The sequence below is a fragment of the Tripterygium wilfordii genome, chromosome 4 (assembly GCF_013401445.1).
Source record: "Tripterygium wilfordii isolate XIE 37 chromosome 4, ASM1340144v1, whole genome shotgun sequence".
Classification (NCBI taxonomy): Eukaryota; Viridiplantae; Streptophyta; class Magnoliopsida; order Celastrales; family Celastraceae; genus Tripterygium; species Tripterygium wilfordii.
In genome coordinates, this window is record NC_052235.1 from 2,611,779 (window position 1) to 2,635,757 (window position 23,979).

The 23,979-nt window shown below is 37.6% G+C and overlaps 5 protein-coding genes across 6 annotated transcripts; 3 read left to right on the forward strand and 2 right to left on the reverse strand.

Moving 5' to 3' along the window:
- Nucleotides 1-814: 814 nt before the first annotated feature.
- On the reverse strand, nt 815-1,801 carry LOC119997291 (auxin-binding protein ABP20-like). Its single transcript, XM_038844200.1, has one exon. The coding sequence runs from the start codon at nt 1,647-1,649 to the stop codon at nt 1,017-1,019; it is 633 nt and encodes a 210-aa protein (XP_038700128.1). The 5' UTR covers nt 1,650-1,801; the 3' UTR covers nt 815-1,016.
- Nucleotides 1,802-3,704: 1,903 nt separating this feature from the next.
- Nucleotides 3,705-4,286, forward strand: LOC119996793 (probable glucan endo-1,3-beta-glucosidase BG4). The gene is made up of 2 exons (XM_038843590.1): nt 3,705-3,992; nt 4,047-4,286. Exons 1-2 carry the CDS (start codon nt 3,705-3,707, stop codon nt 4,284-4,286), a joined length of 528 nt encoding a protein of 175 aa, XP_038699518.1.
- Nucleotides 4,287-4,448: 162 nt separating this feature from the next.
- On the reverse strand, nt 4,449-7,188 carry LOC119997290 (12-oxophytodienoate reductase 3). The gene is made up of 5 exons (XM_038844199.1): nt 6,983-7,188; nt 6,734-6,874; nt 6,301-6,431; nt 5,962-6,144; nt 4,449-5,275 (listed from the first exon to the last, which is right to left on the reverse strand). Exons 1-5 carry the CDS (start codon nt 7,060-7,062, stop codon nt 4,614-4,616), a joined length of 1,197 nt encoding a protein of 398 aa, XP_038700127.1. The 5' UTR covers nt 7,063-7,188; the 3' UTR covers nt 4,449-4,613.
- A 1,945-nt stretch (nt 7,189-9,133) lies between these two features.
- Nucleotides 9,134-20,714, forward strand: LOC119996720. Its single transcript, XM_038843459.1, has 20 exons — nt 9,134-9,574; nt 10,200-10,525; nt 11,195-11,383; nt 11,474-11,557; nt 11,715-11,774; nt 12,663-12,707; nt 13,272-13,471; nt 14,736-15,209; nt 16,481-16,607; nt 16,750-16,947; nt 17,127-17,216; nt 17,389-17,451; nt 17,883-17,957; nt 18,074-18,124; nt 18,495-18,572; nt 18,865-18,999; nt 19,218-19,325; nt 19,475-19,540; nt 19,861-19,943; nt 20,160-20,714. The coding sequence occupies exons 2-19, from the start codon at nt 10,217-10,219 to the stop codon at nt 19,927-19,929; spliced, it is 2,421 nt and encodes an 806-aa protein (XP_038699387.1). The 5' UTR covers nt 9,134-9,574; nt 10,200-10,216; the 3' UTR covers nt 19,930-19,943; nt 20,160-20,714.
- LOC119996721 (growth-regulating factor 1-like) lies at nt 20,158-23,786 on the forward strand. 2 transcript variants are annotated; one of them, XM_038843460.1, is made up of 5 exons: nt 20,158-20,214; nt 20,733-22,364; nt 22,433-22,862; nt 22,973-23,419; nt 23,530-23,786. In XM_038843460.1, the coding sequence occupies exons 2-4, from the start codon at nt 22,175-22,177 to the stop codon at nt 23,415-23,417; spliced, it is 1,065 nt and encodes a 354-aa protein (XP_038699388.1). In that variant the 5' UTR covers nt 20,158-20,214; nt 20,733-22,174; the 3' UTR covers nt 23,418-23,419; nt 23,530-23,786. The 2 variants fall into 2 exon arrangements, with proteins under 2 accessions (XP_038699388.1, XP_038699389.1); XM_038843461.1 differs by having other exon boundaries at nt 22,976-23,419.
- The last annotated feature ends 193 nt before the right edge of the window (nt 23,787-23,979 follow it).

Here is a 23,979-nt window from a genome sequence, read left to right on the forward strand (position 1 = left end):
GTTTTTTTTAGATTTTTTTATACTATATATATCGAGAGTCCCTTGCGTACTTCACTCACAACCTAGTCAAATGTGTATCCATCCACGTGGCACATCCTATAACCGTCAAAACTAATCCATTTTATGGTGACTTGTGAAGGAAGAAAAATGTTGGGGCCCACTGGAGGGCTGGCGGTGGGACCAGAAAGTGAGAGGGATCTAGCTGTACGGCTGTAGAGATTTGCTGGATTATGATAATCAAACTGGTTTTATCGACAATTTAGTTTGTGATGAAATTGTGAAATTGCTGGATCATTTCCTTGATCCTAGTTGGTTGTACCTAGAACTTCCCTAACCCTTTAACTTCTCTATATTGGCATGCTCGTTGTTCTATCTTTTTGTCCTTTTTTCTTGAAACAGGGAGGGAGATTCGAACCCTGATTACTAGGATGATATCGTGATACACACCATCCTTATCACTCCAACTAGTGGCTCGGGTTATTACTCCAACTGGTGGCTCGGGTGTACATCCACATCAGATTACTATAATAATCTAGGTTTCCTAGTTTTTGATTAATTTAATTAATTGTATGCAACAGCCTAATATAAACATATTTATCATTCAAAAAAAAAAAAAAAAAGAGGATAAGTACTTTGTCATCAGATTTTTAAATGATACATTAAAATGGTAATAATAAAACTTTTTAAATGACAAACAATATTGATAAACACTCAACAAGATATCACAATCTGGGGGTGCCCAATTTTTGGGCATTCTTGATAGAAAAAAACTCTTGGATGGAGCTCACAGCAGCAGATAAACAAACACCTGGAGTGCAAAGACCAAAGACAACACTAGAAAACTCTTTATTAGCAGATTGAGAATTAAATAACATTGACTGAAAAAAAATCTTACACTGACATACTTGATTTCTCAATCACAACAAAGACATACAAAACTACAACCAAAGGAAACAGTTAATTGGGTCTGATAAGAAACCATGTCTTTTTTTTGCACAGATGAGGCTCCAGAGACCTTAATTAGTGCCACCAAGAACACCTTTAAGCTTCTTAACCTGAGCATCATCAAGGAAAGTAACCTTCTCAATAATTTCTGAAGGCAAATCATTCGCGAACAAAGCAAAGTCCAGGATTTGAAGACCTGGGACTGGACTACTGAAGCTAACAAAAGCCAGTGCTGGACCCTTCCCTGCATTGATTTGAAAGTGCAATAACCCTTGAGGGAAAACCATAATGTCTCCCTTATTAAGTGACTTAAAGTAAACTTTATTATCTGAGGAGGAAATAAACCCTGCACAGATTGAACCTTGAATGACAATTAGTACTTCTGAGGCTCCAGGGTGTGTGTGCATTGGCACAACCCCATCAGGAGCCAAATCTAAACGAGCCATCGAAATGCCGAGGCCGTTTACCCCGGGGAATTGCGCTGCAAATGCTGGTGTCACAGCTGCTTTGATAAGGGTTGAGGTGTTCCCTGCAACACCCAAGCCAGAAAAAACAAAGTCATTCACAGTGACCGCAGCAGGCTTCTTGCATAAGTAGCCTGCAGGGCTATCTGGTAAACCAAGGTCTCCTACACAAAAGTCCTGCACAGCGGCATTGGAGAAGGAGAAAATAAGAGAAAAGATGAACAAGATTGAGAGAATCATCTTCACCGTGATTGTGATAAGGTTGTGCTTGGTGGGTTTAATTTGTTAGTGTTTATATAGAATGGGATATGGTGAATATTTTGAGGAACTGTGATTGGTATTTTGAGTATATGCTCATCTAGAATTCGATATGTGTGGTGATTTCAGATTTGGTTATAAGACGACAGATTCTTAGCTGTAATCATGTCTGTGTGTGATCTTCTCCTGTTAGCTTTTTCAGTCACTGCCAAGAGTTCTCTTTTTGTTTGGAAAAATGTAAGAAGTTGAAAAAATATATATCTTCTGGTTTTTTGTCTTTTCAAAAGAAAGTTTCTTTAGTGATGGTGCTAATAACTTTTTTGGGGGTTAAGAGCAAAAAAAGGGATACATCTCAGACATCCAACACACTGCACATATCGGTATAGATGAATAAAGCATAGAACATCAAAACAAAAGGGAAGTCATATTTTAGTAACATAGTAGATTGATAGCGAGAAACAGTGACACTGGTTCATTATGCTCTGCATAATCTGTCCTCTCTTTTCTTCATGTCGTAACATAGTAGATTGATAATAAGAAATAGTGACACCGGTTCATTATGCTCTGCATAACCGGTCCTCTCTTTTTCTCCATTATAATGATTAAACTGTTGTGACTAATTATGCAATAGAGTTATATAAAGGCATATCCTGCCTTCACAGTTCACAGTCAATCATGAATGGACTTCAAACATGATCAATTGGTCTGATAGTCCAACACAAGCATCCAAGAAACTTGTGAGAGATCAGAATGTGGTCCATTCTTAGCACATGGAAAGGGTAACAATTAGAGCATAAGACGACGTTTTGACAGCTAATTATTCGACTCACTCTGCAACTACTCTAGATGTCAACCATGAAAAATTTGTGGACCTCAGAAATTCCCTATCTTCTATGGCATCTACAAGGTAAAAACTAAAAAGTCCTTTCAAACTCACTTCTAATGAAGTAAAACCCACTTCAGAGTAGTGTGGCCTTCATTTCATTCAGAGAAAATTTTCACTTAGAGAAAACAACTTCATACCAAACCCTCCATGTACGTCAATACTTGACTGTACATGGATAAACCGTTCGCAGTTCACTAGAAAGTTTTCATTTTCGCTTCTTAGGACGAAAGCAAAGTAAAATGTTGTGTGAACAATGTTTATACTAACTCAAAATGACAAAGCCATATATAAAATACCTTTTGTCTGTAGGAGTGATGGATGATTCAGTTGGTTGAGCCATTTTGTCGAACATCTGCCGTGCAACTTGATACAAACATAACTTCCACACCACACAGCATTATAATACCAACATCCACCAATTACATACCCAAACGAGAGTTCAAAACCGAAACTTGGTCAGAAACAAACCTACAATCCAGTTGGTTTTCTCCACACTCGTAACCAAACATAATTCCAAACAATTTATCGCAAAAATTTATGCAAGGACGACACGAAATTTTTGTTTTTCTGGTGATAATTCGAACTCGAAACTTGCCGTTGCCAACAGAGGCCCAAACAAGTGTTATGGGCCTTTTTTTAAGGGTAAAAGAAATAAGCAGGGCTAAAATGGGCTCAAATAAAGCCCAAATGAGTAATCTGGGCTTTTTTCCTTGAACAAAACGATTGTTCTGGGCTTCTTTTCTGTGTGCCCTAGAGAGTGTAATTCTTATTGTTCTTTTTCTTCATGATTTGGGAATCCATTTAATTACTTAAATTAGCCATAATAGAATATCTTTACTTCGTGATTGATGCAGTTCTCTGACTAATTATGGTACAAAAAATCAATCATCTGTGGTAAATTTTTTGAAAGAATCCGTTGCCCTGCAAGTACATTAGGGTTTCATCATTCATGTGATATAAATAGAGCCCCCCATGTTCTTATTTCTCATTGTTCCTGTTGAAGCTTGTTAACTTGACAGACAAGTCAAGATTAAACACAGTACAATGGCAGCTTCTTCTTGGGTCTCACTTGTTGTGTTCACCGCCATATTAGCCCTTCATAGCAGCATCACAGTCACAGAAGCAGCACAAAACATTGGTGTTACTTAGAGATGTCAGGGAATGACCTACCTTCAGTGCCCGATACGATCAATCTATTCAACAAGTATGGTATTGGCAAGATTAGACTCTATGCTCCACACCCTGAAGCACTCAATGCCCTAAAAGGAACCGAGATCAGTGTCACTGTTGGTGACCAAAAGATGACATACCAGGCATGGCAACAACCCAATCTGCCACAGCGTCAAGGTTTTCAACCAATATCCAACCTTTCATCAATGATGTTTCTCTTCTCCTACATTGTTGTTGGCAATGATGACATAGCAGGGGAAACTTTGACAGTAATGCAGAATCTCCAATCCTAGTTGAATTCATTGACTCTTCATGGCATAAAGATCACAACTACAGTGTCGTCGACCGCGCAGTTGGGTCCTTCTTATCCACCTTCAATTGCTGCATTCACAAGTACTGATGCAATGAAGGGAGTTCTGCAGTTTTTATCACAGCAAGGCTCACCACTTATGATCAATGTATATCCATACTATGCATATGCAGCTGCCGCGATGTATAATCAGAACTTCATGACACATGTTGAAGTCTATAGGGACACCAAAGATACGAGGTTCTTACATTGATGGGTTTATCCATACCATGTTCAATGAGAATCTCGAAGCTGGTCCTGAAAAGCAGAATTTTGGTCTCTTCTTCCCCAACATGCAGCCTGTCTACCCCATGTTTACTGCTTCAAATCATATATATATATATCATTCAGATAGATGACTCTAATTACGTATTCCTTACATGTCACCTTCTTTTCTCCCAGATGCATAACATGTATATTAATATATCAGTATTCAGAAATCTTGCCATCTCCTTAATAAAAATGGAAGTCTTCAAGTTCTTACCCAAGACATTCACTTACATAATTATTCATTACGAAAAATAATACATTACCATCACATTTAAAGGCGAGAATGTGATTCAGGGCGCCCACTTGTTGAGCTCAAAAAGGGGTAATCTGTGTACCCAACGACAGGATCCTGCGTGTAGAAAGTCTTCCTAATATACCTATTCAATGGTGCATGGACCTTAAATCTCGATACCAAGTCAGGGTTTGCGATGAAGAGACGACCATAGGATACCAAATCAGCATCACCTTGAGCCACAGCTTGCATTCCAAGCTCCCTGGTGAACCCACCACTAACAACGAGAGTACCCTGATAAGCTGTTCTCACAGTCTTCATAAATTGAGCCTCCTCTTCTTCACTGCCGTGCCTGCCTGATTCTGTTTGTCCATAAGCTGTATAGCGAGGCTGAGTCACATGGAGGTATGTGAGTTTTGAACCCAGGTTTTTCTGGAGTATGTTAAGTCTCTCAATCACAGCAAGGCCTAAGCTGAGTGGATCTGAGTCCATGGCATCAAGGTGATCAATTGCCGGTGAAATTCTGACACCAAGTCGATCTGCACCAATGGATCCAGCAATGGCTTGAACCACCTGCATTAAGAATCTGCACCGGTTTGTGTATGATCCACCATACTCATCTTTTCGGTCATTGATCCCATCCTTTAAGAACTGGTCAATGAGGTATCCATGGGCTCCATGGATCTCCACTCCATCAAATCCTGTCAAACATATAGTCATCTGGCACTTTAACAACTAATCGTTTCTACTTTGAGAACATAAATTCTGAAAGATAATGTGGAAATGAAACAATTAATGAGTAACTACTTTTATTACCCTGTTTTTTGTGCATTAAAGTAGTGCATATGCTAAAAAATTCATCACAAGCGTTATTGCTCTAATTTCAACCAATAACAGTATCAATTATAAGGATCATCCATTCTAACGACAATCCCTACTCTGATCGATTAGAGATTCTGTCAAATGTGCAGATCAAAAAAATGTCCGGGTTTGACAAAATCTCTAGCTACAATCCAACTTTGGATAAAAATGCATGCTTTCATCGAATTTGCAATTCACTTTCTTTTTTCTTAGCAGATAACACGGTAAAGTAGTAAAACAGGTGCCCTGGTTTGACAGCAATACCTGGCAATTTGGCATCATCATTATGATTGCTCTATAACACTTCACATGAATGTATTATATTTATCCATCAAAAGGAGACATTATCATGTCCCTAGATGTATTCCCATTCTGGTAGGACATGAGAAACTACTACCTTAGAGAGGCATCATGATTGCTCTTCAGTTATGCATTAGTCAAGTAAACTTAATAGTTTTCCAACATACGATCATGGCCTTATGTTAATAGAAGTTGAAGGAATTAGATACCCTTAATCTCAACTAACCTGCCCGAATAGAATTCACTGCTGCCCGACGGTAATCCTCTACCACCTCTAGTATTTCAGAGGTTTCTAAGGCTCGAGGCTTCGGATAAATGGCATGGGTTGCATCTGGCATCAGAATTCTCCACCTTTTCGAGATGGGGTTGCATGTCGAGGATATCGGTGCACATTCACCAGGTTGATAAACTATTCATTATTTCACAGCAAACGTTCAGTGCTTCAACCACAACAATCTAACCATTTCATTTCTCAAAAAAAACAACACGATAGAGAACAAATTGCTGCAAATTATGATATGATTCATATGAAGTTCCCCATTGAAGGAGAGGATTGGAGGTTTACCTTGATGAGATGCACGTCCAACATGCCAGAGCTGACAGAATATGATGGCTCCTTTGGCATGAACAGCATCCACTACCTTCTTCCATGCCTCCACATGTTCTTCTCTGAAAATTCCAGGAACGTGTGGAAACCTGTTTTCACCATTGCAACATCAAAACAGTGCACGAATATCTTAGCAAATGAATATGAGAAAGCATACCCAATTAGGAATTCCAGTGCTTCAAAAGATGGCGATCAAACATAATTAATTTGCTATAATTATGTCCAAAATCATTAAAATTAGTAGATAAGAAATATGAATACTTTTCGAAGTCAAAGCAAGTCGTTGTAAGTTTATGATGGCATTTGCCCACTTGGTGGGTCCCGCTGACCACTTCAGTTTCAGTGCTAGTGTTTGCCAGAATAATAGCCTTTAATGGAATTACAAAATTACCCGGCGGCAGAAGGGGAGATCATGGTGCCTTCAGTGATGAGAAATCCGCCGGGAGTCGACCGCTGAGCGTAGTACTCCGCCAGCGCTGAATTCGGAATTCCATTCAAAGCTCTGCATCTCGTCATCGGCGCCAGAACCACTCTACACAGAACGTAAATTCATCACATTTACAGAGGTAAAGTGATCAGAAAATCACTTCACGCAACTTATTCTATCTTACTAAAAAAAGAGTAGAGGATCTAGACGAACCTGTGCGAGAGATTGAACTTGCTCATCTTGTATGGAGAAAACATGGTGGTTCCGGTCCCTTCACTTGCTGGATCGGCCATTACTGTTTCTTACAGACTGATCTGAACAGGAATCTCTGTCGATCGAACCAAAGTCGAAGAATATCAGAGTAGGAATAATACACAGAGAATCGGATATTAATATGTGATAGTGGCAAACGTCTGGTGGTGATCAAGGGCGAGTCGGCGCCATCTGATTGGTGGGGTCCTTTCAAATATACACTTTAATTTTGCTTTTGATGCACATCGTACGGTCATGATTCATCGAGGGAAGGTCGTTGGCCGATCTATTTTGAGTCCATACCACAAATACGCATGGTATTCACGTGGTTATTTCAAATTTTCAATAGCGTGTCTCGATCTCCTCGTTTGATTTTCCTGCCCTTTGACGGGCGTTGAAATTGGACAAAGACGCTCGACATACACATGGGCTTGGGCCGCTGGGCTGGTTTTAGAGTCCATTTGCCAAACAGGCCGATCACCCAGCTCGATGAGAAATCCCTATCCAATCAGAAAGTCAAATTTGATGTCTAGAGACTAGAATTGACTGCAACTGTGATGGCTTGAGTGGATCATGGGTGGGGATGTAATCATCTAATTTAAGCAAGCAATCTACATCAGCCTCTTTGATGTAGATTGGAATGCTGTTGCAAGCCCAAGTCAAGAAGCCCAATAAAGCAAGCCTTATGGAGGGGAAATGAAGCCCAAAAGAATCATGTTTCACCAAGCCCAATCCAGCCCAATGATAGCTTTTGAGGAGAGGGTGAACTCGCTAGTATTTGTGGTTGTGATTAAAAGTGTATGTGTGTGTGCTCCACGGCCATTTAAATCACACTCATACACCTCAACAACCGGGATTTCAATTATTGGGACAAGTAGTTTTTGCTGATTTTATAATAATAATACTTAAATAATAAGCTTTTGTTTATTTTTAATTTAAATTTATAAATACTTTAGTCAATCTACAATCAAGTCAGTCTCCCTTGTGGATATGAATGGAGACTAAGATGTAGACATATAGCCACTGGATATCTTGACCAGGTCCCTTTTAAAAAATCAATACCTATTAAGGGCACGTTTGCCTTTTCAGAATGGAGATCCGAAATCCTTGATTCCGTTTCTACTGGAACTGGGGATTTCGCTCAAATGCCTAAATTGCCCTTCAGTTATATTGAGTTAATATTCAATAAATTATAACAATATAATATACTGTCATATAAGTAAGTGTAATTTTGTCTATCTTCATCATCTATAACCAGCTTTACATATCTAATATTCCAATTAGTGTTTTATGAATAAACTCCTATCCTAACGATTAGGAGATGGTGCGTCATCGTAATCTTAAAGATTATATCCCAAAAGTCATATAATGTAATTTTTATATATTTGTTGTGCAAATGTGATTTACACACCATTTCATAGACAATGCGTTATTTACTCGCTATTTCACGAGCATCTAACCACTTAACCATTGCTTTTCAAAAAAAAAAAATCATTTTTTCTTAAAACTACATGAACCTTTTTATATGGTAATATGTATGCAAATGTTATGTGCACAATCACATGTTTGTTTGTAAAAGGTAAAGACTATCGTAGTGAATGATCAAGGTCGGGGGAACAGACATGATGTGCGTAAATCTCATCCCCACATAATAATGATAATATGCGAAGAGACTATTTTTATGAACTAAACTTGTGACCTCTCGGTTATATCCCTAAAACTTTTTCACTATGCCATGCGTTTGTCTTTATTAACTTTTAATATATTAATGTAAAAAATAAATATTTTTGTCTAAAAAAATAACAATTAAACTATTGACCCTTAATCAAATTGATCGGACCTTTGAAAAAATTTCCCACTTGTTAATGTTCGACTAGATTATGCTAACATTACCTTGAACCACTTGTTAATGTTCATTTTTTTTTTACGTTCCCATCCCTATTTGACATTTTTATCCTTATCCGCAAACACAGCCTTATGGTGCGAATTCCCCAGAAACCCCTCCGCTATCTGGCGAGTTATGGCGAGTACGGTAGAAAACATGCCGCCTTTTATAAAAGAAAATTAAGTCAACAATAATAATTAATAACAATAAGAGAGAGAGTAAAAAACTGGTGAATTTAGGAAAAGCAAGAGAGAAAAATCAAAGATGAAAGAAAATCCAAGTTGATACATGGGATGGGATGCCTTGTCTGTTACCAAACATAAACCTCCAATTTGTCTCACAACACAACAACGAAGAAGAAACCGATCGTCCCCTCCTCATTCAATCCTGTCGACGGACACGACGAGGAAGAAATCAAACAGGGAAAGCGAGGCCATCTCTGTTCGTTTTTGGTATTCTAACGCACACGAAAGAGAGAGAGAGAGAGCCTTCATTAATTATCCAGATTAATTTATTACAATTCATCGCTTCATCTTCTCTCTTCAATTTTGGGGTTTTATTGTCCAAGAAGAGAGAGAGAGGAGGAGGAGGAGCTTATGCTATGGCGGCCACCTGAAGCTTGTCTATTCGAGCTCGTTGTTTCTCTCTCATAAATTATTTCTTTAAAGGTGAAATTACTGGTTTGTGATGTTTGTTGTTTGACTTATTTTTTGGGTTGAATTACTGATCGTGTCAATTCGAAGTGATTTGTATATTTTTGGCTAGTTTGTTAGCTCGATGAAACTTATTTGTGTTTTTTTTTGTTGGTAAATCCACGTTTTTTTAGTTTCGTTAAGGGGATGGATTTCTTGGTGTTTTGATTTTAGTATCTGTTTGTTTATTCTGAACTTTCTGTAACTGGCAAGGTTTGGTGCAAGGAAAGTTGCTTAATGACTCTAGCGACTAAGATATAATTTATTGTCTATGAGGCTTTGCTTTTCACTTAGTTCTTTAGTTTCTTTATCAACTGGTGATTGGTTAAGTGCTAACAAAGAAAGATCAACATCTCACCTGCTACCTGAGACTTTTTGTTGAACTTGCTGCTGGTTATACGGCCATGGGTGAAAAATCTGTTGTTTTTGTTTTTGTTTTTATTTTTATTTTTATTTTTATCATATGACATAAGTATAATATATGAGCATAAGTTTGATTGTTCCCTTTTGTAATTTTTGTTTCCCTCTGTGTTAAGAAAGTATTATTAGAAGATTGGATCCTTTTCATGTTCTGTAGAAAATGATTTGTTTGCCCTTGTAGATAATAGCATTGTCCGCATGGCTCAGAACGAAGACACTGGTAGCCCTGGATGGAGTGCTGCATTTTTTATGCAAACAACAGAGGATGTAGCAAAAGCTGTTGCTGCTGCGGCTACTGCTGCCACCAGTGCTCGTTCTCCACGACCATCTGTTGTGTATTCATCTAAAGATGATCATGGGGGGAGCCAACTTCAGAAATTGCAGCACCAATTTTCAAAACTGCTGAAAGGTTTCTCAACTCCACCTGAAGTGAAAAGTGGCACTTACAATCCAGAAGTCCTTACCAGCCAAAAGAGACAGTGGGCAAAGTTTCAGTTGCAATACTTGGTATGCTACGTTATCTGAATGGATCCCTTTTTGGTCATACTACTTGTTTTGTTTGGGCAATTACTATGGTTTACTGAAAAAGGGGTACACTCTTGTACGTATAGGAAAGAGGTCTACAACTAATCTCCCTTGCAATTCTTTGGTTGATGTGGAGGGAAAATAGAAGAGTTTTTTCTTTTGAAAGAGAAGCAATGTATAGTGAAAACAAGATGTTGGTGGAATAGACCTAATATAAGGTATGCATGGTAGCATTTTCAAGAGAATGTTATGAAAGGTTCTGTAAGGGAAAAGAAACACATTTTATATTGATAAGGGAACATAGGGATTGCCTCCTCCCCGGTGAAACAAGAAGAATCTTGCTTTACGTTTAGGTAGCTCATGGTTAAGTGAAGTGTGACTAGCCAAGCTTGGAAAAGAGAATGTTATGAAAGGTTCTGTAAGGGAAAAGAAACACATTTTGTATTGATAAGGGATAAATAGGCTAATAGTTTACATAGTTGGTATAGCCTTAATTTTAATGGGGTTGAAAGTTTGTCCTTAGAATTATGTCTTGTAGATGATGCATATGGGTGAATCCACTTGGTGCCTTTACATTATCTATTTCTTTTCTTCCCAAATAAAAGAAATTCATTTAGTTTCCACAACATTCTCATTTATGTAACTGTGCAGGATCACAGGTCTTTAAAGGAGCCATCAAGGCTTTTCGAGAGCATGGTTGTTGTTGGACTTCACCCTGACTGTGATATGAAGGCACTCCAAAGGCAATATATTGACAGAAAGTCTGAAGGTTCTGGAAAGTTGCGAAGTACACTTAGTTACCAGAATCAAGTTCGTGTAGAACCTAATCTTGAACCTCAGGTTGGATTTTCTTAAGTATCAATTTGCTTATATATATATATCGAAGATTATTTTGTGCTTGGACTTTAATAATCTTTTGTCCACTTTCAGATCTTATTTGTCTACCCTCCAGAAAAGCAGCTGCCGATTAAGCACAAAGATCTTCTGTCATTTTGCTTCCCTGGTGGCCTTGAGGTTTGATATTTTTCATTGACTTTCTGTCCTTTTCTTCTTCTAGTGCTTGTCTTTTTATATCGTCCGGCTTGTTGAGCTGTTGTGATTTTGTATTGTGCTCCATTTCCATTACTATCCGTCTTTGGGACCTATGAAACTTGGTACTTTTTTATTTCAGGTTCATGCTGTTGAGAGGACTCCTTCCATGAGTGAGTTGAATGAAATTCTTCTTGGTCAGGTATGCCTGTGGCAATATCACATGTGACTTTTATTATAGCTAATAGGTATTAATTTCTCTTACCTTCTCAGTAATCTGTCAATTTTGAATTTTCTCACATGGAAATCAATAAATCATGGATGTTAATGAGAAAAAGTTGAAAGGTTCTCACTTAAGATTGTTATATGCTGCATAGCGCACTCAATAAACACATCCTGTAGACCCAATTTGACTACATGTATTGTGCTACACATTTATAGGATTAAGGTTTTACCTAATTTCTTTATATCTATCCTGATACAAAATGGAAACATTTTTCCACTCATTGATATGCTAGATACACCCTTTTAAATTTGTTAGCTCAACATATTAAGGTTATTAGTAGTTAAAATTCTCCCGTACATGTGTCATCACAAAGATGTGTGTACATAATGGAAGGGTATACGTAATGAGTGATTAAGGGTGAGCAACAAGAGGAGGAATTGGTGAAACTCATTGAAGAGTCTTCCATGTTAGTTTATATTACTTGAGGACTTGATTATGGCTTTACTCAATCCTGAGTTCCTAGACCAACATTTGAGGAAAAAGCTGTTTAACAGTAAACCTTTGAGTACATAGAACTTGTACAGATTCTCTCGTTCTCTCTGCCTGATTGAGGATTATAATGAAGGAGATATATATAAATGTGTAGCATTTTGGATCCAACAAGATTTTATATACTCGACCTTGTAACTATGACAAAACCAGGTGGGTTCACTTTTTATGTATCAGTATAGCTGTTTTCAAAATTGATGACTGGTTTATTGTTATTATTTTTTATGGAGACACTAATTGCTTTCTGATGCAGAATTCCAAATTAATATCTCATATAATATTCTGATAGCAGTTGTTACTATATGTACTTTACAGGAACACCTTAAACAAAATGACCTCTCATTTGTATTCCGGTTACAGGTAGTCTTTTCTGTGATACTATATTCCTTCATTTCTTCTTTAAGTGTGGTTGTTTGTCATCCATAATTTTGACAAGTCTAACTATAGCTTCTCCAACATTATGGAACTGCGATGTTGGCCCTGCTTGTTTGCCAGTAGTCCCTTTAAACAAGTTTACTTGGCCTGGATTTGTAAAAGTTCTGGAGTTTTTGCATACAATACTGTTTCTTCTATTTCTATTCTGATCATTTTTCAGATTTTTATTCTTTGGCTTTCAGTTTTTGGTTCATCCTGGTCTAACTAATTTTTGCATGTGATCATTTGATACTTCACTTTCAGATAATCAAGTTGACTGAATTAAAGCTATTTTATATTTCTATTTTCCATTGCTTATTTCGAATTGGCTGATTGCAGAATTTTAGAATTTCTATGTTATGTTTATCATATTCTTCGAATTTTCAATTAGAATTTGCATGTTTAACAGTTATAGTTTCCTTTTGTTTACATAGCTATTTCGAACCATTGTTTACCTTTTTTCTTGATCTTTTTCTTCACTACCTGATGCTTGCATGATTTTTTTTCTAGGTTGCTGATGATTCTACCCTGTATGGATGTTGTGTGTTGGTTGACGAGGTCGTGCAAAAACCCTCTGGATTGCTCTCTTTGATTCTAGATAGACAATCTTCTGTCTCATCTTTTAGCCGTTACGTACTAACCACACGGAGATGTTACTGCATCCTTTCAAGGCTTCCATTTTTTGAATTGCATTTTGGTGTGTTGAATAGGTATGTCTTACATTTACATGCATGTCTATACTAGCTTATATACATATGTTAAGCCCCTTCGACACCTTGCTCCCCTTCCTTCAGAAAAAGGGGGAATCTTAAAATTGGGGCCATGTCGTGCAGCAAGTAATCTACCGAAATTAACTATACTTCAATGCTTTATTGATTTTGTTCAGCAATGTCTTCTAGTAATTTCATGTATCATGAATTGATGCTAGTGTCTCAAAAACTGATGGTTGTGATGCTTTTGAAAATGTGTAAAAGAGGGTCATATTTTTTTCATTAAGAAAAGAGAAGGGGATAAATTTACCTTATATGATGCTGGAGGGATTGAAGCTACACAACTGTGTGGGAATCCAGAGTTTAAAATGCTGGGCATTTCAAAAAATTTGTTCTAACTAGACTTTTTAACTGATCTGCGTGTGTATGTGAATGCAATCTTGTGCTGCATGTTTAACCAGTTACCAAATGCCAAGTTTTTTCATAATTTCATGACCCTTAAATATTTTTGTTTTTAATCCGAGTTAGAACATAATTAATGAAGAGCAATTAGGATCTATTTTGGTTTGAGAGCTGTTGAAATGGTAATGAGATTGGAAGTTCCAGGATGTTAAGTGGCCAGATGGTATGAACTGATGCACCATAAGCCTTTTTATTCCCTAAACCGTAAACCCTAAACTCCCATGTACCTCACCATGTGATCATCATGAGAACAAAATAGTTTGAGGTAATAAGTTTTCCTGGTTCTAGATCCAACTGGTAATCGAAAGCTCGAAATAGACTAATCGAAAGTACAGATGGTTTTCTTTTTCGGGTATGAATCAAGTGTATAGGTGCATAATAGTATGTAATTACACAATTTCTCCTTTACTTCTCTATTATTCCATTGCTTGCTCGATGGTCTATCTCAAATTTGTGGGTTTTGGGATTTTTTATTATAAGTTGCACGACCTAATGGATTCGAGGATGATCATAAATCATTATCAAAGCCTTGATACCGAATTCTTTGAGCTGGCTGCATGAATCCTTGGTTAAAACTAGTTAAAGACTAAAGTGCACCATGTGGATTCTCTTTCTCCAGTCAATCTTATTAAAGTCACATTTCTGCCATTTCCTTCATGTCAATAACCTTTTGTGTCGGTAGCCATTTGCTGCAGGAGGTCTTAATATTATCCTAATTGAAAATTTTTCATATTTTACATGAACAGTATGTGTTTATGTAGTAGCGTGGCTCATTTTTTATGTTTCATTTTTTTTCTTGCAGTATCTTTACTGAAGAAAGGTTGGACCGGTTGAAAAAGGGTTTTTGTGATTTAGATTTGCAGTCCTCAGAGGGCTTTAGTAAGGATGAAACTTGTGTAGAAAATTTGAGTGATACATTACTGAATCATAGAGCTGGAGAGGAGGTGCCAAATGAAGGGGCAGAAATGTCCCAATCAAGTTTGGGAGATCCTAGACCAGGAAGCATTACTGATGATGGGAATGATGCAGGGAATCAGTTGCACAAAAGAGACTTTCATGTTTTAGATACAGGTGTGAACGATGATGTTGTTCAAGTTGATCCTCCACCTGAGATGTTTGTAGCCAAAAGAGAATCTGGGAGTACAAACCTTGAAGAGAGTGATGCCAATGTTGATGATTTTACTATGAACAAGCAGGCAATAGAAAGACAACTACCGAGTGCTGTTCTTCCACTCCTGCGCTATTACCAGTATGAAAGTTCAGATTCATCGTACAGGTATTTCAAAGTTCTCTGTTTCGTTATTATTATTTTTCAACTCTCATCCATCATGCGCTCTAACTCGCTACAACATTTATGTTTTTCAATTTGGAAAAATTAAAATACTGTTCACGAGACAAAGAAGGATATTTCATATTTTCATTCTGGCATACTACACCATTACCAGTATGCAGTGGTGAAGTCAGGACATAATAGGGGGGGGGGGTGCTGGGGTGGGGGTCGCAAGGGTAGACAAAAGATTTTATGTCAAGGTTGGCAAACCTAAGCGGGGGTTCGAGGGTAGCGGCCCTGGAATTTTGTTTGGGTTATCTATTAATTATACCTTCAAAAGAGCAAAAAATAACACTAAAAATAAAAAAATTTATAAAATATGATAAGTGATAATTGTCACATGTCTTCTTGTTTCAACCATGAGCATGATTTTTTACAACAAGGGGGGTCTAAATTGAAAATTCAAGGGGATCTTTTATATAAATTACTTTATAGTTAGGGTTATTAATTTTTTTTAGGGGGGTCAGCTGACCCCCTCATCATAAGGAGGTTTCTCCCCTGCCAGTATGGAAGTGCTACACGAGACAGAGAAGGATATGGACATTTTTAATGGACTCCCTTACGCGCTGTTAATGGATATTTTAACATGTTAGTGGAGTAACGTAGTCTGTCCACAAAACAAAAATAAAAGGAAAAACTGATGATTTACTCGATTTTTGTATGGAAGATATAATTCCCCTACTGTAATTGCATCTTCATATCGTCTTGTTAATTCCCTTTTCCTGCTCCTGATAACATCATTAACATGTCAAGATGTGATTTTGATGGTGGGGTATGTGTTGCCTTTTAGACTAAAATTTTATTATGTTCCATCATTTTGCTTCCATCAACACAAATTTCTTTTTTCGGGAAAATGGATATTTTTGAAAAGGTTTTAGAATTCAGTTAAAGATTTAAACTTCCCTTCCGGTGCATAATCTTGTTCGGATACATAAGTATTCAATATCTCTTTTCTTGATAGTTCAAAACCTTTGACCTCATTCACTGAAAGGGGAAAAAAACAAACGGAAACTTCAGTTCTGATTTTGATCTGGATAGCTAAATTGTTTTTCTGCTGGTTGTGGTACCTCTCAGCGGTTCCTTTTGGTTCTCGCCAGTTCTAATTTTTAATGTTAGATACAACATTGGATATATCTTATGATATTTGGTGACTTTCCTTCTTCAAAACCTCCAGCCATGCAGAAGATGCTGTAAAATGTGTTCTTTTTGTCTTTCAGTTTTCAGGGTTCTCCCAGTGAAGACAGAAATTTTAGAAGTGACATTGATGATACAGAGACAGAGGAAGCATCATTCTCTGGTCAGGAGGATCCTAGTGATCACGTTGATATTCTGGAATGGGCCAAGGTCTGGATACATACCTTCTTTTTTCCGAATTTATAACGTATAAAGAGACCAAGAGATTGCCACCAATGTCCAATTATGTACAAGAAAATAAATCCATCATATGTACACAAGCGCACTCATTTTATTTTGCCTCATTTTCCAGGTACACGGGCATGGATCATTACAGATACTATGTGAATATTACCGCTTACATTGCCCTGCTCAGAGTTCAACACTCAGGTTTCATCCTTTGGAGCATCTCCATCCCCTAGAATATCAAAGGCCCGATGAAATAGTTTTGCATAGTGCTGGCTCAACCATTGATTTGAGGTCATGCAATACGAGTCTGGAATTTGCCGAGGTAATGCGATGTGGCTTTGAAGGATCTCATTTAACTGATGTTAACAACTTTTTCGAACATTTGTGCTAAAATTTTTCTTTACTTTCCATGCATGGTATTCCCACTTCTTGTAGCTTTTTTATATTTCTCTTCTTAGACTTAGTTGGCCATATGCACCTCATTGCTGTTGCATGTATCAGGCACACAGTGCACTCTTGTCAGAGGAGGAAGCGACTGCATTATCAACGTGGGCTGTTGCTTGCATTTGTGGCTCCTTGCGTCTTGAGCATGTAAGTTTATTCCCTGGTTTTGCCATCAGCGTTGTGCTATATTTTAGCTGTCACATTCCCCTAATTTATTGACAAGAATTGATGTCTCCAGATGTTCATAGCATTGCACTGTATAGCTTTTCTGTAAGGATTGCTAGAAATCTCAACTTTAATCTGTAATTGTTCCATACAGGTGCTGACATTATTAGCCGGAGCTCTGCTGGAGAAGCAGACTGTTATTGTTTGTTCTAATTTGGTATGTTGCTCACATTTAATTTGGTAGTCTTATGCAGTCTGCTACATGTAGTTTTTATTTGAAGTATAAGTTGTCTGAGATGTGTTGGAATTTTTTAGAGCCCACACCACATTCATGTCAATGGCACATCTTCTCCAGGTAGCTTTTTGTCCTAATCAGTCCCTGGTACGAGTCGTATAGTTGATGTGGGTGGTAGCAGTTGGCATTATTCCATGCATATTGAATCCTATTTTCAAGGACGGTGTAATTGTTGTGCCATAAAGTCTTTGATGAATAATAATAGTTTTCACCACCGATGCCTTGCTGTTCAGACCTCTGTAGTTCTACTTAATTGTGTAAATTTTTAGTTTTGCTTATGCTTTATATTCTTTGATGAATAAAATTAAATCCTCGTTATAGTTGTATTATTTGTTAAATTACTTGATGTGCAGGGTATCTTATCTGCTTCAGTATTATCGCTTGTTCCACTTCTTCGTCCCTACCAATGGCAAAGCCTGTTAATGCCGGTATGGATTCTTTTGACTACTGAAATCTGTAAAGTGAATAGACAAAGTATGCATTTTTTATTTTGCTTGTTTACTTAATTGTTGCATTGTCATTAATTATGTGCTTATACTTTCAGGTTTTACCTGATGACATGCTGGATTTTCTGGATGCACCTGTTCCTTACATAGTGAGTGTTCAGTTCTCAGCTTATTTTGCATTATAAGAAAGGTATCTGAATACCTGTTGGGCTTTTTTGTGTGCTGTGCTGCTTTCCGAAACATGCTTAGGATTGTTCAAGCTTGTGTCTCTTTTTTTGTGGTTTAAATGACGAATGTATCATATAAGCAAAAGCACCGAGAGTAATTGTATGCAAGACTTCAGGCACAATTCATCCCTTTGTACCAGAGTTCCCACTTTATTTTAATAATTTCTAAAATGTTCTGGTCTAGAAGTTTAAATTATTATTTGAATTCTTCCTCCTGTCATTTTGCTCCTTTTTCTAGCTGGTTTTGTTATTGACATTGCTTTGGTCACTAAAAGTAACAACTCATTTGCAGGTTGGTGTCAAGAACAAAACCAGTGAAGTGCAGTCAAAGTTGACCAGCGCTATTGTGATTGATGCCAACAAGAACCAGGTTCTCACTTCATTCTGCAATTCAGTTTCTCCGTCTCCGTTGGTGACTGAATTTAGATTAGAATGTCTATTATCCAACAGAGTGCTAAGTTTTGCTACAATATTATTTTGTCTTGGCTGAACAATTTTTTACGGATGGGTGAGCATTCACAGGTTGACAGAGACAGTGTGCAAAATACTGTGCTGTCTTTTCTAGAATAAAGCATCAAGCTATGACTTGTTATTCTACGTGTCGGCATAAATTAATTATAAAGTCAAGTATCTTGATTTCCTCCACCCACATGATGTCTTAGGTAAAGTCACCAACGTTGCCACATTTGCCTCGGCAGAAGCAGCTATTTGCATCCCTAAGTCCTTATCATGCTAAGCTTGTTGGAGAAAGTTACCTTGGAAGGAAAAGGCCAGTGTATGAATGCACAGATGTGCAGGTATGTTGTTCAACTCATAATCTCCCCTTTTTGTTATTACGTATCCTTTCCTGTTTTGTTCTTTCATGGGCTTTACTAATTGTTACCTTACATTCACCATTTCTTTTACTCTTTCTTAAAATTTTGTTTGATAGTTGCACATATAGGTTGCATTTTTTCCAACAATAACGTCGCATGAATTTTTCAAACCTTTATCTTCAAAAGATCATTATGTGCAGATTGAGGCAGCCAAAGGCTTCCTAGCAGTGTTAAGGTCTTATTTGGATTCTCTTTGCTCTAACTTGCGGTCCCACACCATCACAAATGTCCAGTCAAATAACGACAAGGTCTGTTCTCCATGATAGAAAGAATTTTTTACTTTTCTGCTTGCATGGTGATCTTTTTCAACATCTATTTTGTAACCATGGTTCATTGATTCTGATCAATAAGACTATGAGATGATTAAGTACCTGAATTTTAATACCTTACTGTGTAGGTATCCTTGCTTTTGAAGGAGAGTTTTATAGACTCGTTTCCTAGTCGTGATCGACCATTTATGAAGGTATTTTTTAGGGCATGATGCTATTTTCTTGTGTAATTCTGGATGTATTCTTAGCATATTTTATTATTTCGGCACTACATAGTTTACATATATCTCTGTTAGACATGCAACATATATCTGTTACACTATTGCCGGTGTTTCCTCAAAATGAATTTCCCACTGGAGTTTCATTGGCACAAATCTGTTTTGAGAATCACCATTTGTTTCTTCAAATTTATGGATCCAGACTGTTAATCACTCTTCAATACTTATATTGCTTTTTGAATTATCATATTTACGCAGAAAGCATACTGATACAAATTCTTTGTCATGACAACCAGCTTTTTCTGGACACGCAGCTCTTCTCTGTACATACAGATCTTGTTCTATCATTTTTCCAAAAGGAGTAGCGCGGTTGCGCAAGGTTGGCTTGTAACTGTATATCTTGTCGTGTCTTGAACAGGCATTCAGCAATGTATAATCATGTACTTCATGTTAATCATCTTTTTTTAAATGCCATGATATAGTCGGTTCCTCTGTTTCCTTCCCTTGCCCATTTTTTTCACATCAGGATATGAGTAATATATCTAGTGGTTCCTAATAAAGTAATAAGTAATAACTTAGCCATATTTCGTTACAGGTAAAGTGCATGCATCGCCGCCTTGCACACCCGTGAGAGCGTTGCAATGGATTTGGTATTGAACTTTTCTCATCTTCGTCGAAAAGCATAAGCATTTCGCAATGGCCTGCAAGAGAATATGAAAGTTTTTATATTTAGAAGTTCGGCATAAATTTTGATGTTTAAAGTGGAAGCCAGGTTATTGATTTAGATTGCTGTTACCTCTTCATGTTATAAGCAATTAAGCAGTGATTGCAGGAACCTACAGAAGTAGCCATACACATACCCGACAAGTTTCTCTTGGTGTTCCCAGAATATTTGGAAGCAAAATATGCTGAGTGACCCTCTAGGCTTCATTGCTTTGTGCAGTGACAATCTGCACTTAACATGAAACTGTTGGCCTTGCTTGGGTGCTCAGCACTTGTTATTCTTTGAACTATCATAGCTGTGATTACACCAGTCTAGGCTGTCTCCATTGCTTGTACAAATTTGACTAGGGTTTGGATATCGCAGCTATGATGTTGTCTCTTATTATGGTATCTGAAATAATTTCTTGGGGTCATGTTTGATTGACAAGTTTTCAAATTCTTTCAGTTTTGAAATCAAGGCACGAGCATGAACTTCTGATGCTGAGTTCACCACATTTTGGTACAAAGATGAGGAATCTTAGAGTTACTGCTAGATTACTGTCAATGATGGTGAATCTCAGTGATGCCGAGTCAAAAGATAAATACTTTTTGTTCTTTGGAAGGTAGTGAAGTATAATACTGTGTAAAGAAGCAGACCTTAGAAGAGATTTAATCAAAACTTGCAACTGAGATGAGATGATGTTCTGTGCAAGTGGGGTTTTGTACCAAAAAGGTGGTGTGCATGTGTCTGAGCCCTGCCAGCCAGGGATAAGGAACGGTGCACTATTTGTACGGCACCACCTTCCATACTTGCAATGTAAGAATGGCTCCAGAGAGTTCATTGCAAAGACCAACACAGGCTCTCTCTCTCTATTCAAGTGAAAAGTACCCTTCTTTCACCTGGTTCAGACCTTGACTGGTTTTCATGGGGTTCTAATTAATCCAAAGAGCACACTGGCTGAAGTAGGGTTTTTTAATCCAAAGAGCATACAGGCTGAATTAGGGTTTTAAACAGTTCCAGTTTATTATTATTATTATTATTTAATAGTTAATAGCATGCATGGATGTGCTACTACCTTGCCAAAAGTCAGGAGCAGGAAGATTCTGTGATTTTTAGGTAATGTACCAGAAAGTATGTCAATAGTTTTAATTGGACAGTGTTTGGTAAACAAGCCTGGTTAAAAGTAGACAATTCAAACCGACACATATTTCATCATATAATTGATGAACATTATTTACACCTCATTTTTTATTAAATATATTCTATTTTAATGTGTTTTTAAAGGGTTATTGGAGAGTATCACACCAACCCCACACACACAGACAGAGCCAGAGAGGTGGATGGTTACAGATTACAGTTTTATGAGAACCCAAAAGGAACCAGCCACTGAACCAGACCTGAAATCTCTCTTCTCAATTTCCCAAATTGAAAAAAAGGTCATATAGTAACTAGTAAGTGGTGGTAGGTACTGCGCTCCTGGGTGTGAGGTAATGGAACATAAAAAGTAAAAGAGTTTAGTAGCAGTAAAAGAACCGTACGAAACACCCATCTCTACTCAGGAGGCCAGGCTTACAGGCATGACCTCCAGAGTTGAAACCCAAAATCTTTTATTAAATCAAAACAATGGTTTTTTTGCCCTTTTTACAGTCCTTTTTAATCCCCACACTTGCCTTTAGTTTATGGGTTTCCGTAGTGTTGTCAGAGACAAGAGATGCAGGCCCAGAAGCAACAGAGAGGGGGTGGCAGCAGTCATAATAGCAGCACTATAATCAGAACCAATAGTTTTATCCATGTACAGAAGATTCTGCAAGCCAATGGTCCCTGGAATAAATATACCTACTCTGCTCTTTGATATTAATTATCCACAAGCAGCAGCCTTGGTTCTTCCTCCATTTGTGTTTCTTTGAATGATGAGTAGTGCAAGAAATGGGTTTCCCTTCACTGCCTCTCAATGGCAAGAGCTTGAACACCAGGCTTTAATTTACAAGTACATGGTTTCAGGCATCCCTATTCCTCCTGATCTTTTGTTTACCATCAAAAGAAACTGCTTGGACTCATCACTGCCTTCAAAGCTTTTTTCTCACCAATCCCCTCATAGTAAGTTAATGTTAGTTTTTTTTTTTTTTCTTGGGACTTTTTTTGGTAACTATGGGTTTTTGGTGTAGTTGGGTGGAGCTGTTTTCAAATGGGTTTGGGGAGAAAAGTTGATCCAGAGCCAGGAAGGTGTAGGAGAACAGATGGGAAGAAATGGAGATGCTCAAAAGAAGCATATCCAGACTCAAAATACTGTGAGAGACATATGCATAGAGGCAAGAACCGTTCAAGAAAGCCTGTGGAAGTTACCCCAACACTCTCAACAACAAAACCAATCCTGTCATCAATCAACAAAACACCCTCTACCCTCACTTCAATTTCCTCACTTTCCTCTGAAAATAGACACAACTATCCTAGCTACAATAACCATCTCAGTCATGCCTATCTATGTTCCAACACATCAAGTTCTAGGCCTCCTGGAATTAGTCTGTCACCACAAGACAGCTCTACCCACTTGGGTTTAGACTCTGGTTCCTATTCCCTCACTAGCACAGATTACAGGTTTTTAATCTTTTGGAATTCCAGTGACTTTATCTAGTCTTTTTTTCTTTTTGTTTTCTATTAATGGATTTGGTTTGATTTGGGCTTTTGTCTTCTTTGGTGTTGAAAAGTAGAAACAGGTATATTTATGGGCTGAAGGAGGATGTTGATGAGCATGCTTTCTTCTCAGAACCTTCTGGGACTATTAGGAGCTTCTCTGGATCATCATCCCTGGATGATTCTTGGCAACTCACACCCTTGACTATGACCTCTTCTTTCTCTTCAAAACAGAGGAATGACTACTCTTCCTTGCAGCTTCAAAGCAGTCTCACTGATCATCAAAAGCAAGATCAGCATAGTTATCTTCTGGATAGTCAAATGGCCTTAAAATTGGAGAGAGAAGAGCAAGAAGAGCCCCAAAAGACTGTGCATCATTTCTTTGATGAGTGGCCACACAAGAATAAGAACTCATGGCTTGACTTGGATGATAAATCATCAATTTCAACAACTAGGCTCTCAATTTCCATTCCATCCTCTTCACCATTTTCACATCTTCACTACAAGAACAGCCCATAATGGTAACCAAAGTTCTCTACTAATTTATTAAACGTATCTTAACTTGAATGGTGTACTTGATATTGTCTATGCAACTGTTAAATCTTAAAAGAACTTCCACCTTGTTTTGCAGAAATGTTTTGAGTTCTGTAGTGAAGGCCTACCTGCATAGTGGGGAAGTCTATGTTGTGAGGTCTAAAGGCAGCAGGGATGTTTTCTCTTTACTTTTTTGCAAAATGTGGTTGGGGAGGGGTCAATTTATCTGTGTGTGTTTAATGAAGTATCCTATGTCTATGTTGCTCTGGTGTTCTGTTTTTTTTTGGTTCTACTTCACTTCAGACTTCATAAACAGTTTTTTGAATGAATGAGCCACATCCGTTTTTATTGGTAGCTAAAGCATTTGATATTGCATCTGTCTCCTTGTTCTTTCAATTGTTGCTTTCATTTTCAAACACTTATTCAACTCTCCTGCACATTGCAATTATAGATGAGGGACCCAATGACCCCAGATTTTTTGTAAATTGTCATGGTACCAAGTCAGAACAAAAATGGAACTGTTGATATTTCATTGGCACAAAAATCA

Coding starts and splice junctions, on each gene's coding strand:
- LOC119997291 (XM_038844200.1), bottom strand. CDS start 1,649: ATGATTCTCTCAATCTTGTTCATCTTTTCTCTTATTTTCTCCTTCTCC.
- LOC119996793 (XM_038843590.1), top strand. CDS start 3,705: ATGTCAGGGAATGACCTACCTTCAGTGCCCGATACGATCAATCTATTC. Junction 3,993..4,046: donor TAGCAGGGGAAACTTTGACA/GTAATGCAGAAT, acceptor CATGGCATAAAG/ATCACAACTACAGTGTCGTC.
- LOC119997290 (XM_038844199.1), bottom strand. CDS start 7,062: ATGGCCGATCCAGCAAGTGAAGGGACCGGAACCACCATGTTTTCTCCA. Junction 6,875..6,982: donor AAGTTCAATCTCTCGCACAG/GTTCGTCTAGAT, acceptor CGTTCTGTGTAG/AGTGGTTCTGGCGCCGATGA. Junction 6,432..6,733: donor ATCTCCCCTTCTGCCGCCGG/GTAATTTTGTAA, acceptor TGGTGAAAACAG/GTTTCCACACGTTCCTGGAA.
- LOC119996720 (XM_038843459.1), top strand. CDS start 10,217: ATGGCTCAGAACGAAGACACTGGTAGCCCTGGATGGAGTGCTGCATTT. Junction 15,210..16,480: donor AGTTCAGATTCATCGTACAG/GTATTTCAAAGT, acceptor TTTGTCTTTCAG/TTTTCAGGGTTCTCCCAGTG. Junction 17,452..17,882: donor TTATTGTTTGTTCTAATTTG/GTATGTTGCTCA, acceptor CTTGATGTGCAG/GGTATCTTATCTGCTTCAGT.
- LOC119996721 (XM_038843460.1), top strand. CDS start 22,175: ATGATGAGTAGTGCAAGAAATGGGTTTCCCTTCACTGCCTCTCAATGG. Junction 22,365..22,432: donor TTCTCACCAATCCCCTCATA/GTAAGTTAATGT, acceptor TTTTTGGTGTAG/TTGGGTGGAGCTGTTTTCAA. Junction 22,863..22,972: donor CTCACTAGCACAGATTACAG/GTTTTTAATCTT, acceptor GGTGTTGAAAAG/TAGAAACAGGTATATTTATG.